Here is a 12681-nt window from a genome sequence, read left to right as displayed (position 1 = left end):
GTGGGTCAGAAAAGACAAGTGGGTCAGAACACGCAGGTGGGTCAGAACACACAGGTGGGTCAGAACAGACAGGTGGGTCAGAACAGACAGGTGGATCAGATCAGACAGGTGGGTCAGAACACGCAGGTGGGTCAGAACAGACAGGTGGGTCAGAACACGCAGGTGGGTCAGAACAGACACGTGGGTCAGAACACACAGGTGGGTCAGAACACACAGGTGGGTCAGATCAGACAGGTGGGTCAGAACACGCAGGTGGGTCAGAACAGACAGGTGGGTCAGAACACGCAGGTGGGTCAGAACAGACACGTGGGTCAGAACACACACACAGGTGGGTCAAAACAGACAGGTGGGTCAGAACACGCAGGTGGGTCAGAACACGCAGGTGGGTCAGAACACACAGGTGGGTCAGAACACGCAGGTGGGTCAGAACACGCAGGTGGGTCAGATCACACAGGTGGGTCAGAACAGACAGGCGGGTCAGAACACGCAGGTGGGTCAGAACAGACAGGTGGGTCAGAACACGCAGGTGGGTCAGAACAAACAGGTGGGTCAGAACACGCAGGTGGGTCAGAACACGCAGGTGGGTCAGAACAGGCAGGTTGGTCAGAACACACAGGTGGGTCAGAAAACACAGGTGGGTCAGAAAACACAGGTGGGTCAGAAAAGACAGGTGGGTCAGAACACGCAGGTGGGTCAGAACACGCAGGTGGGTCAGAACACGCAGGTGGGTCAGAACAAACAGGTGGGTCAGAACACACACACAGGTGGGTCAGAACACACACACAGGTGGGTCAGAAAAGACAGGTGGGTCAGAACACACACACAGGTGGGTCAGAAAAGACAGGTGGGTCAGAACACACACACAGGGGGGTCAGAAAAGACAGGTGGGTCAGAACACACAGGTGGGTCAGAACACACACACAGGTGGGTCAGAACACACAGGTGGGTCAGAACACACACACAGGTGGGTCAGAAAAGACAGGTGGGTCAGAACACACAGGTGGGTCAGAACACACACACAGGTGGGTCAGAAAAGACAGGTGGGTCAGAACACACAGGTGGGTCAGAACAAACAGGTGGGTCAGAACACACACACAGGTGGGTCAGAAAAGACAAGTGGGTCAGAACACGCAGGTGGGTCAGAACACACAGGTGGGTCAGAACAGACAGGTGGGTCAGAACAGACAGGTGGATCAGATCAGACAGGTGGGTCAGAACACGCAGGTGGGTCAGAACAGACAGGTGGGTCAGAACACGCAGGTGGGTCAGAACAGACACGTGGGTCAGAACACACAGGTGGGTCAGAACACACAGGTGGGTCAGATCAGACAGGTGGGTCAGAACACGCAGGTGGGTCAGAACAGACAGGTGGGTCAGAACACGCAGGTGGGTCAGAACAGACACGTGGGTCAGAACACACACACAGGTGGGTCAAAACAGACAGGTGGGTCAGAACACGCAGGTGGGTCAGAACACGCAGGTGGGTCAGAACACACAGGTGGGTCAGAACACGCAGGTGGGTCAGAACACGCAGGTGGGTCAGATCACACAGGTGGGTCAGAACAGACAGGCGGGTCAGAACACGCAGGTGGGTCAGAACAGACAGGTGGGTCAGAACACGCAGGTGGGTCAGAACAAACAGGTGGGTCAGAACACGCAGGTGGGTCAGAACACGCAGGTGGGTCAGAACAGGCAGGTTGGTCAGAACACACAGGTGGGTCAGAAAACACAGGTGGGTCAGAAAACACAGGTGGGTCAGAAAAGACAGGTGGGTCAGAACACACAGGTGGGTCAGAACACGCAGGTGGGTCAGAACACGCAGGTGGGTCAGAACACGCAGGTGGGTCAGAACAAACAGGTGGGTCAGAACACACAGGTGGGTCAGAACACGCAGGTGGGTCAGAACAAACAGGTGGGTCAGAACACACACACAGGTGGGTCAGAACACACAGGTGGGTCAGAACACACACACAGGTGGGTCAGAAAAGACAGGTGGGTCAGAACACACAGGTGGGTCAGAACACACACACAGGTGGGTCAGAAAAGACAGGTGGGTCAGAACACGCAGGTGGGTCAGAACACACAGGTGGGTCAGAACAGACAGGTGGGTCAGAACAGACAGGTGGGTCAGAACAGACAGGTGGGTCAGAACAGACAGGTGGGTCAGATCAGACACGTGGGTCAGAACACACAGGTGGGTCAGAACACACAGGTGGGTCAGATCAGACAGGTGGGTCAGAACACGCAGGTGGGTCAGAACAGACAGGTGGGTCAGAACACGCAGGTGGGTCAGAACAGACACGTGGGTCAGAACACACACACAGGTGGGTCAAAACAGACAGGTGGGTCAGAACACGCAGGTGGGTCAGAACACACAGGTGGGTCAGAACACGCAGGTGGGTCAGATCACACAGGTGGGTCAGAACAGACAGGCGGGTCAGAACAGACAGGTGGGTCAGAACACGCAGGTGGGTCAGAACAAACAGGTGGGTCAGAACACGCAGGTGGGTCAGAACAGACACGTGGGTCAGAACACACACACAGGTGGGTCAAAACAGACAGGTGGGTCAGAACACACAGGTGGGTCAGAACACGCAGGTGGGTCAGATCACACAGGTGGGTCAGAACACACAGGTGGGTCAGAACACGCAGGTGGGTCAGATCACACAGGTGGGTCAGAACACGCAGGTGGGTCAGAACACACACACAGGTGGGTCAGAACACGCAGGTGGGTCAGAACAGACAGGTGGGTCAGAACACGCAGGTGGGTCAGAACAGACAGGTGGGTCAGAACAAACAGGTGGGTCAGAACACGCAGGTGGGTCAGAACAAACAGGTGGGTCAGAACACGCAGGTGGGTCAGATCACACAGGTGGGTCAGAACACGCAGGTGGGTCAGAACACGCAGGTGGGTCAGAACAGACAGGTGGGTCAGAACAAACAGGTGGGTCAGAACACGCAGGTGGGTCAGAACAAACAGGTGGGTCAGAACACGCAGGTGGGTCAGAACAGACACGTGGGTCAGAACAGACAGGTGGGTCAGAACAGACAGGTGGGTCAGAAAAGAACAGAACACGCAGGTGGGTCAGAACACACAGGTGGGTCAGAACAGACAGGTGGGTCAGAATACACAGGTGGGTCAGAACACACAGGTGGGTCAAAACAGACAGGTGGGTCAGAACACACAGGTGGGTCAGAACAGACAGGTGGGTCAGAACACGCAGGTGGGTCAGAACACACAGGTGGGTCAGAACACACAGGTGGGTTAGAACACACACACAGGTGGGTCAGAACAGACAGGTGGGTCAGAACACACAGGTGGGTTAGAACACACAAACAGGTGGGTCAGATCAGACAGGTGGGTCAGAACACACAGGTGGGTCAGAACACACACACAGGTGGGTCAGAACAGACAGGTGGGTCAGAACACACAGGTGGGTCAGATCACACAGGTGGGTCAGAACACCCAGGTGGGTCAGAACACGCAGGTGGGTCAGAACAAACAGGTGGGTCAGAACACACAGGTGGGTCAGAACACGCAGGTGGGTCAGAACAAACAGGTGGGTCAGAACACGCAGGTGGGTCAGAACAGACACGTGGGTCAGAACAGACAGGTGGGTCAGAACACACAGGTGGGTCAGAACATACAGGTGGGTCAGAAAAGACAGGTGGGTCAGAAAAGACAGGTGGGTCAGAACAGACAGGTGGGTCAGAACACGCAGGTGGGTCAGAACACGCAGGTGGGTCAGATCACACAGGTGGGTCAGAACACGCAGGTGGGTCAGAACAAACAGGTGGGTCAGAACAGACACGTGGGTCAGAACACACAGGTGGGTCAAAACAGACAGGTGGGTCAGAACAGACAGGTGGGTCAGAACAGACACGTGGGTCAGAACACACAGGTGGGTCAGAACAGACAGGTGGGTCAGAACAAACAGGTGGGTCAGAACAGACACGTGGGTCAGAACACACAGGTGGGTCAGAACAAACAGGTGGGTCAGAACAGACACGTGGGTCAGAACACACAGGTGGGTCAGAACAGACAGGTGGGTCAGAACAGACAGGTGGGTCAGAACACGCAGGTGGGTCAGATCACACAGGTGGGTCAGAACACGCAGGTGGGTCAGAACAAACAGGTGGGTCAGAACACGCAGGTGGGTCAGAACAGACACGTGGGTCAGAACACACAGGTGGGTCAGAACAGACAGGTGGGTCAGATCACACAGGTGGGTCAGAAGAGACAGGTGGGTCAGAACAGACAGGTGGGTCAGAACACACACACAGGTGGGTCAGAACAGACAGGTGGGTCAGAATACACAGGTGGGTCAGAACACGCAGGTGGGTCAGAACACGCAGGTGGGTCAGAACACGCAGGTGGGTCAGAACAGACAGGTGGGTCAGAACAGACAGGTGGGTCAGATCACACAGGTGGGTCAGATCACACAGGTGGGTCAGAACAGACAGGTGGGTCAGAACACACAGGTGGGTCAGAACACACACACAGGTGGGTCAGAAGACACAGGTGGGTCAGAACAGACAGGTGGGTCAGAACACACAGTTGGGTCAGAAGACACAGGTGGGTCAGAACAGACAGGTGGGTCAGAACAGACAGGTGGGTCAGATCAGACAGGTGGGTCAGAACAGACAGGTGGGTCAGAACACACACACAGGTGGGTCAGAACACACACACAGGTGGGTCAGAAGACACAGGTGGGTCAGAACACACAGGTGGGTCAGAACAGACAGGTGGGTCAGAACAGACAGGTGGGTCAGAACACACAGTTGGGTCAGAACAGACAGGTGGGTCAGATCAGACAGGTGGGTCAGATCACGCAGGTGGGTCAGAACACGCAGGTGGGTCAGAACAGACACACAGGTGGGTCAAAACAGACAGGTGGGTCAGAACACGCAGGTGGGTCAGAACACACAGGTGGGTCAGAACACACACACAGGTGGGTCAGAACACACACACAGGTGGGTCAGAACACACACACAGGTGTGTCAGAACAGACAGGTGGGTCAGAACACAAAGGTGGGTCAGATCAGACAGGTGGGTCAGAACACGCAGGTGGGTCAGAACACACAGGTGGGTCAGAACAGACAGGTGGGTCAGAACACGCAGGTGGGTCAGAACACGCAGATGGGTCAGAACAGACAGGTGGGTCAGATCACACAGGTGGGTCAGATCACACAGGTGGGTCAGAACAGACAGGTGGGTCAGAACACGCAGGTGGGTCAGAACACGCAGGTGGGTCAGAACACACAGGTGGGTCAGAACACACACACAGGTGGGTCAGAAGACACAGGTGGGTCAGAACAGACAGGTGGGTCAGAACACACAGTTGGGTCAGAAGACACAGGTGGGTCAGAACAGACAGGTGGGTCAGATCAGACAGGTGGGTCAGAACACGCAGGTGGGTCAGAACAGACAGGTGGGTCAGAACACACACACAGGTGGGTCAGAACAGACAGGTGGGTCAGAACACGCAGGTGGGTCAGAACACACAGGTGGGTCAGAACACACACACAGGTGGGTCAGAACAGACAGGTGGGTCAGAACACAAAGGTGGGTCAGATCAGACAGGTGGGTCAGAACACGCAGGTGGGTCAGAACACACACACAGGTGGGTCAGAACAGACAGGTGGGTCAGAACACAAAGGTGGGTCAGATCAGACAGGTGGGTCAGAACACGCAGGTGGGTCAGAACACACACACAGGTGGGTCAGAACAGACAGGTGGGTCAGAACACAAAGGTGGGTCAGATCAGACAGGTGGGTCAGAACACGCAGGTGGGTCAGAACACACACACAGGTGGGTCAGAACAGACAGGTGGGTCAGATCACACAGGTGGGTCAGAACACGCAGGTGGGTCAGAACACGCAGGTGGGTCAGAACAGACAGGTGGGTCAGAACACACAGGTGGGTCAGATCACACAGGTGGGTCAGATCACGCAGGTGGGTCAGAACACGCAGGTAGGTCAGAACAGACAGGTGGGTCAGAACACGCAGGTGGGTCAGAACACACAGGTGGGTCAGAACACGCAGGTGGGTCAGAACAGACACACAGGTGGGTCAAAACAAACAGGTGGGTCAGAACAGACACGTGGGTCAGAACACACAGGTGGGTCAGAACAGACAGGTGGGTCAGAACAGACAGGTGGGTCAGAACACGCAGGTGGGTCAGATCACACAGGTGGGTCAGAACACGCAGGTGGGTCAGAACAAACAGGTGGGTCAGAACACGCAGGTGGGTCAGAACAGACACGTGGGTCAGATCACACAGGTGGGTCAGAAGAGACAGGTGGGTCAGAACAGACAGGTGGGTCAGAACACACACACAGGTGGGTCAGAACAGACAGGTGGGTCAGAATACACAGGTGGGTCAGAACACGCAGGTGGGTCAGAACACGCAGGTGGGTCAGAACAGACAGGTGGGTCAGATCACACAGGTGGGTCAGAACAGACAGGTGGGTCAGAACACGCAGGTGGGTCAGAACACAAAGGTGGGTCAGAAGACACAGGTGGGTCAGAACACGCAGGTGGGTCAGAACAGACAGGTGGGTCAGATCACACAGGTGGGTCAGATCACACAGGTGGGTCAGAACAGACAGGTGGGTCAGAAGACACAGGTGGGTCAGAACAGACAGGTGGGTCAGAACACGCAGGTGGGTCAGAACACGCAGGTGGGTCAGAACAAGCAGGTGGGTCAGAACACACACACAGGTGGGTCAGAAGACACAGGTGGGTCAGAACAGACAGGTGGGTCAGAACACACAGTTGGGTCAGAAGACACAGGTGGGTCAGAACAGACAGGTGGGTCAGATCAGACAGGTGGGTCAGAACACACAGGTGGGTCAGAACACACACACAGGTGGGTCAGAACAGACAGGTGGGTCAGAACACGCAGGTGGGTCAGAACACACAGGTGGGTCAGAACACACACACAGGTGGGTCAGAACAGACAGGTGGGTCAGAACACGCAGGTGGGTCAGAACACACACACAGGTGGGTCAGAACAGACAGGTGGGTCAGAACACGCAGGTGGGTCAGATCACACAGGTGGGTCAGAACACGCAGGTGGGTCAGATCACGCAGGTGGGTCAGAACACGCAGGTGGGTCAGAACACGCAGGTGGGTCAGAACAAACAGGTGGGTCAGAACACACAGGTGGGTCAGAACAGACAGGTGGGTCAGAACAGACAGGTGGGTCAGAACACGCAGGTGGGTCAGAACACACAGGTGGGTCAGAAAAGACAGGTGGGTCAGAACACACAGGTGGGTCAGAACAAACAGGTGGGTCAGAACAGACAGGTGGGTCAGAACACGCAGGTGGGTCAGAACAGACACGTGGGTCAGAACACACAGGTGGGTCAGAACACGCAGGTGGGTCAGAACAGACAGGTGGGTCAGAACAGACAGGTGGGTCAGAACACGCAGGTGGGTCAGAACAAACAGGTGGGTCAGAACACGCAGGTGGGTCAGAACAGACACGTGGGTCAGAACACACAGGTGGGTCAGAACAGACAGGTGGGTCAGAACACACAGGTGGGTCAGAACACGCAGGTGGGTCAGAACAGACAGGTGGGTCAGAACACACAGGTGGGTCAGAACACGCAGGTGGGTCAGATCACACAGGTGGGTCAGAACACGCAGGTGGGTCAGAACAAACAGGTGGGTCAGAACACGCAGGTGGGTCAGAACAGACAGGTGGGTCAGAATACACAGGTGGGTCAGAATACACAGGTGGGTCAGAACACGCAGGTGGGTCAGAACAGACAGGTGGGTCAGATCACACAGGTGGGTCAGAACAGACAGGTGGGTCAGAAGACACAGGTGGGTCAGAACAGACAGGTGGGTCAGAACACGCAGGTGGGTCAGAACACGCAGGTGGGTCAGAACAAGCAGGAGGGTCAGAACAGACAGGTGGGTCAGAACACACACACAGGTGGGTCAGAACAGACAGGTGGGTCAGAACACACAGTTGGGTCAGAACAGACAGGTGGGTCAGAACAGACAGGTGGGTCAGAACAGACAGGTGGGTCAGATCAGACAGGTGGGTCAGATCAGACAGGTGGGTCAGAACAGACAGGTGGGTCAGATCAGACAGGTGGGTCAGAACAGGCAGGTGGGTCAGAACACACAGGTGGGTCAGAACAGACAGGTGGGTCAGAACAGACAGGTGGGTCAGATCAGACAGGTGGGTCAGAACACGCAGGTGGGTCAGAACAGACAGGTGGGTCAGAACACACACACAGGTGGGTCAGAACAGACAGGTGGGTCAGAACACGCAGGTGGGTCAGAACACACACACAGGTGGGTCAGAACAGACAGGTGGGTCAGAACACAAAGGTGGGTCAGATCAGACAGGTGGGTCAGAACACGCAGGTGGGTCAGAACACACACACAGGTGGGTCAGAACAGACAGGTGGGTCAGATCACACAGGTGGGTCAGAACACGCAGGTGGGTCAGAACACACAGGTGGGTCAGAACAGACAGGTGGGTCAGAACACACAGGTGGGTCAGATCACACAGGTGGGTCAGATCACGCAGGTGGGTCAGAACACGCAGGTAGGTCAGAACAGACAGGTGGGTCAGAACACGCAGGTGGGTCAGAACACACAGGTGGGTCAGAACACGCAGGTGGGTCAGAACAGACACACAGGTGGGTCAAAACAAACAGGTGGGTCAGAACACACAGGTGGGTCAGAACAGACAGGTGGGTCAGAACAGACAGGTGGGTCAGAACACGCAGGTGGGTCAGATCACACAGGTGGGTCAGAACACGCAGGTGGGTCAGAACAAACAGGTGGGTCAGAACACGCAGGTGGGTCAGAACAGACACGTGGGTCAGATCACACAGGTGGGTCAGAAGAGACAGGTGGGTCAGAACAGACAGGTGGGTCAGAACACACACACAGGTGGGTCAGAACAGACAGGTGGGTCAGAATACACAGGTGGGTCAGAACACGCAGGTGGGTCAGAACACGCAGGTGGGTCAGAACAGACAGGTGGGTCAGATCACACAGGTGGGTCAGAACAGACAGGTGGGTCAGAACACGCAGGTGGGTCAGAACAGACAGGTGGGTCAGAACAGACAGGTGGGTCAGATCACACAGGTGGGTCAGATCACACAGGTGGGTCAGAACAGACAGGTGGGTCAGAAGACACAGGTGGGTCAGAACAGACAGGTGGGTCAGAACACGCAGGTGGGTCAGAACACGCAGGTGGGTCAGAACAAGCAGGTGGGTCAGAACACACACACAGGTGGGTCAGAAGACACAGGTGGGTCAGAACAGACAGGTGGGTCAGAACACACAGTTGGGTCAGAAGACACAGGTGGGTCAGAACACACACACAGGTGGGTCAGAACAGACAGGTGGGTCAGAACACGCAGGTGGGTCAGAACACACAGGTGGGTCAGAACACACACACAGGTGGGTCAGAACAGACAGGTGGGTCAGAACAGACAGGTGGGTCAGAACACGCAGGTGGGTCAGAACACACACACAGGTGGGTCAGAACAGACAGGTGGGTCAGAACACGCAGGTGGGTCAGATCACACAGGTGGGTCAGAACACGCAGGTGGGTCAGATCACACAGGTGGGTCAGAACACGCAGGTGGGTCAGAACAAACAGGTGGGTCAGAACACGCAGGTGGGTCAGAACACGCAGGTGGGTCAGAACAGACAGGTGGGTCAGAACAGACAGGTGGGTCAGAACACGCAGGTGGGTCAGAACACACAGGTGGGTCAGAAAAGACAGGTGGGTCAGAACACACAGGTGGGTCAGAACAAACAGGTGGGTCAGAACAGACAGGTGGGTCAGAACACGCAGGTGGGTCAGAACAGACACGTGGGTCAGAACACACAGGTGGGTCAGAACACGCAGGTGGGTCAGAACAGACAGGTGGGTCAGAACAGACAGGTGGGTCAGAACACGCAGGTGGGTCAGAACAAACAGGTGGGTCAGAACACGCAGGTGGGTCAGAACAGACACGTGGGTCAGAACACACAGGTGGGTCAGAACAGACAGGTGGGTCAGAACACACAGGTGGGTCAGAACACGCAGGTGGGTCAGAACAGACAGGTGGGTCAGAACACACAGGTGGGTCAGAACACGCAGGTGGGTCAGATCACACAGGTGGGTCAGAACACGCAGGTGGGTCAGAACAAACAGGTGGGTCAGAACACGCAGGTGGGTCAGAACAGACACGTGGGTCAGAACAGACAGGTGGGTCAGAATACACAGGTGGGTCAGAATACACAGGTGGGTCAGAACACGCAGGTGGGTCAGAACAGACAGGTGGGTCAGATCACACAGGTGGGTCAGAACAGACAGGTGGGTCAGAAGACACAGGTGGGTCAGAACAGACAGGTGGGTCAGAACACGCAGGTGGGTCAGAACACGCAGGTGGGTCAGAACAAGCAGGTGGGTCAGAACAGACAGGTGGGTCAGAACACACACACAGGTGGGTCAGAACAGACAGGTGGGTCAGAACACACAGTTGGGTCAGAACAGACAGGTGGGTCAGAACAGACAGGTGGGTCAGAACAGACAGTTGGGTCAGAACAGACAGGTGGGTCAGATCAGACAGGTGGGTCAGATCAGACAGGTGGGTCAGAACAGACAGGTGGGTCAGATCAGACAGGTGGGTCAGAACAGGCAGGTGGGTCAGAACACACAGGTGGGTCAGAACAGACAGGTGGGTCAGAACACGCAGGTGGGTCAGAACACGCAGGTGGGTCAGAACAGACAGGTGGGTCAGAACACGCAGGTGGGTCAGAACACGTAGGTGGGTCAGAACAGACACACAGGTGGGTCAGAACAGACAGGTGGGTCAGAACACACACACAGGTGGGTCAGAACAGACAGGTGGGTCAGAACACACAGGTGGGTCAGAACAGGCAGGTGGGTCAGAACAGACAGGTGGGTCAGATCACACAGGTGGGTCAGAACAGAACAGACAGGTGGGTCAGAACACACAGGTGGGTCAGAACAGACAGGTGGGTCAGAACAGACAGGTGGGTCAGAACAGACACGTGGGTCAGAACACACAGGTGGGTCAGAACACACAGATGGGTCAGAACAGGCAGGTGGGTCAGAACACACAGGTGGGTCAGAACAGAACACACAGGTGGGCATCAGGTGGTACCTACCACAGTGGGTTGAGGACCGCGCGGCAGGTTGCCCGGCTGCAGAGGACCGGTTCGTACTGAATAGGAGGGAGGTCGCTTCTCTCCCTCAGGGGTGTGAACAGAGACGCCACCGGCACCACCATCCGGGTCGCCTCCAACCGGCTGGACGGCCACACGTTCCAGCTGAAGCGAATGCCATCACGCTCCTCATTCTGAGCGATATACTCTGAGAAGGTTGCCATGGCAGCACAGCGAGGCAAGGCGAGGCAGAGGCGTCAAACTTTAAGAGAAAAGCTGGGGGGATAGCAGGGACAGACCTGAAACCTGAGTATCTACCAGATCACCCATGAAAGATAAAGCTTTAATTCAGTTTTAAGTTTGTTCATCCGTTTTGGACCGACATGTCTGCTCAGATGATATTGACACACAGACTAACAGGAGCTGATATCCATGAGGTTCACGTTGAATTTTTATAAAAACAACTGGACACGGCACACAAAGTGATGTGTGACATGCTTTATCTCAGCAGGTCATCAGCTGGAACAGGAAGTGAGAGTATGTTCACATCAGTCTGCAGGGCAGTGATGCTCTGCTGTGCTGTCCTGCTGATGAGCTTCATTTTACAATTTAATCAAGTGTGTTGTTTGAAGCTGGAGACACAGAAAGACCACCAGAAGCGCTGATCTTTCACTTCCGTGCGGACCACATGCACACAAAGCAAAGTAAGAAACTTGGTGGAGTGTTGAGCAGAACAGGAGAACATTCCCAGAAGGCTCCCCCAGGAACTAGGCGTGAAAACAAAGTTTTTATAGAGCACAGGTCGGTAGGAGGCCTGAGTCCCTGCGTGGCTCCGTCACAGCTAAACTCTCCCTTCTTCTCACCGATTTACAAACGCGTGAAGCTGCAGGACATGAGCAGGCAGGAACCACAGAGGCTGCGACAGTAACACAAGCTGCCGTCAGCCGACTGAGTGACACCGTCAGGTACAGCTGGACCCAAACAAGCTAAAACACAAACAGGACCGTTTCTACCACCGTGAGCTCAGGTAGCCTCCACACGGTTAGAGAACGGCAGCTACAGGGGGCACAGACAGGGGGCACAGATAGGGGGCACAGATAGGGGGCACAGAAAGGGGGCCTGGCGGAGTCCAGGTGAGGAAAACAGGGACTTACCGCTGCTCCGCCGCCGCAGCTCCTCTCAGCTGACTACGTAGCAAAGCAATATGGCGGCCGGCCGACGCCACGTCAAGACACGGAGAGCGCGTGAAAACAAGAGGTCTCACTCTGAGCGGGAAGCAGTAGCCACGTTCCCACGCAACTCCCAGAGACAGGAGAAGCACGAGACAGGGCATTTAGAGGATCTGTGGCACGCTCTGTGTGCGTGAACTGCATGTTTACATCCAGGGACCATGCTCACGCACGAGATACTGGACTGAAGTGACTTTCTGTACACAAAAAAACATTTAAAAAAAAATCTAGTTTAAGATTATATCTTTATTCATCATTATGCAACAGGGTTGGAAAGCTAAATTAGGCATGGTCCTT

At 55.5% G+C, this 12681-nt stretch overlaps 1 protein-coding gene across 1 annotated transcript in view; it reads right to left on the bottom strand.

Moving 5' to 3' along the window:
* The window catches only part of sec23a (Sec23 homolog A, coat complex II component), a 64386-nt gene extending 52000 nt beyond the window's left edge, over positions 1 to 12386 (bottom strand). Inside the window, exons 1-2 of the mRNA XM_075448522.1 lie at positions 12310 to 12386; positions 11159 to 11431 (exon numbers count right to left, since the gene is read on the bottom strand). Of these exons, the coding sequence (XP_075304637.1) occupies positions 11159 to 11379 (221 nt within the window). The 5' untranslated portion in view covers positions 11380 to 11431; positions 12310 to 12386. The remainder of the gene's footprint in view (positions 1 to 11158; positions 11432 to 12309) is intronic.
* Between the last annotated feature and the right edge of the window lie 295 nt (positions 12387 to 12681).

Source organism: Odontesthes bonariensis, chromosome 17 (assembly GCF_027942865.1).
Source record: "Odontesthes bonariensis isolate fOdoBon6 chromosome 17, fOdoBon6.hap1, whole genome shotgun sequence".
NCBI classification, from domain to species: domain Eukaryota; kingdom Metazoa; phylum Chordata; class Actinopteri; order Atheriniformes; family Atherinopsidae; genus Odontesthes; species Odontesthes bonariensis.
This window is presented reverse-complemented; position numbering and strand designations above follow the sequence as displayed.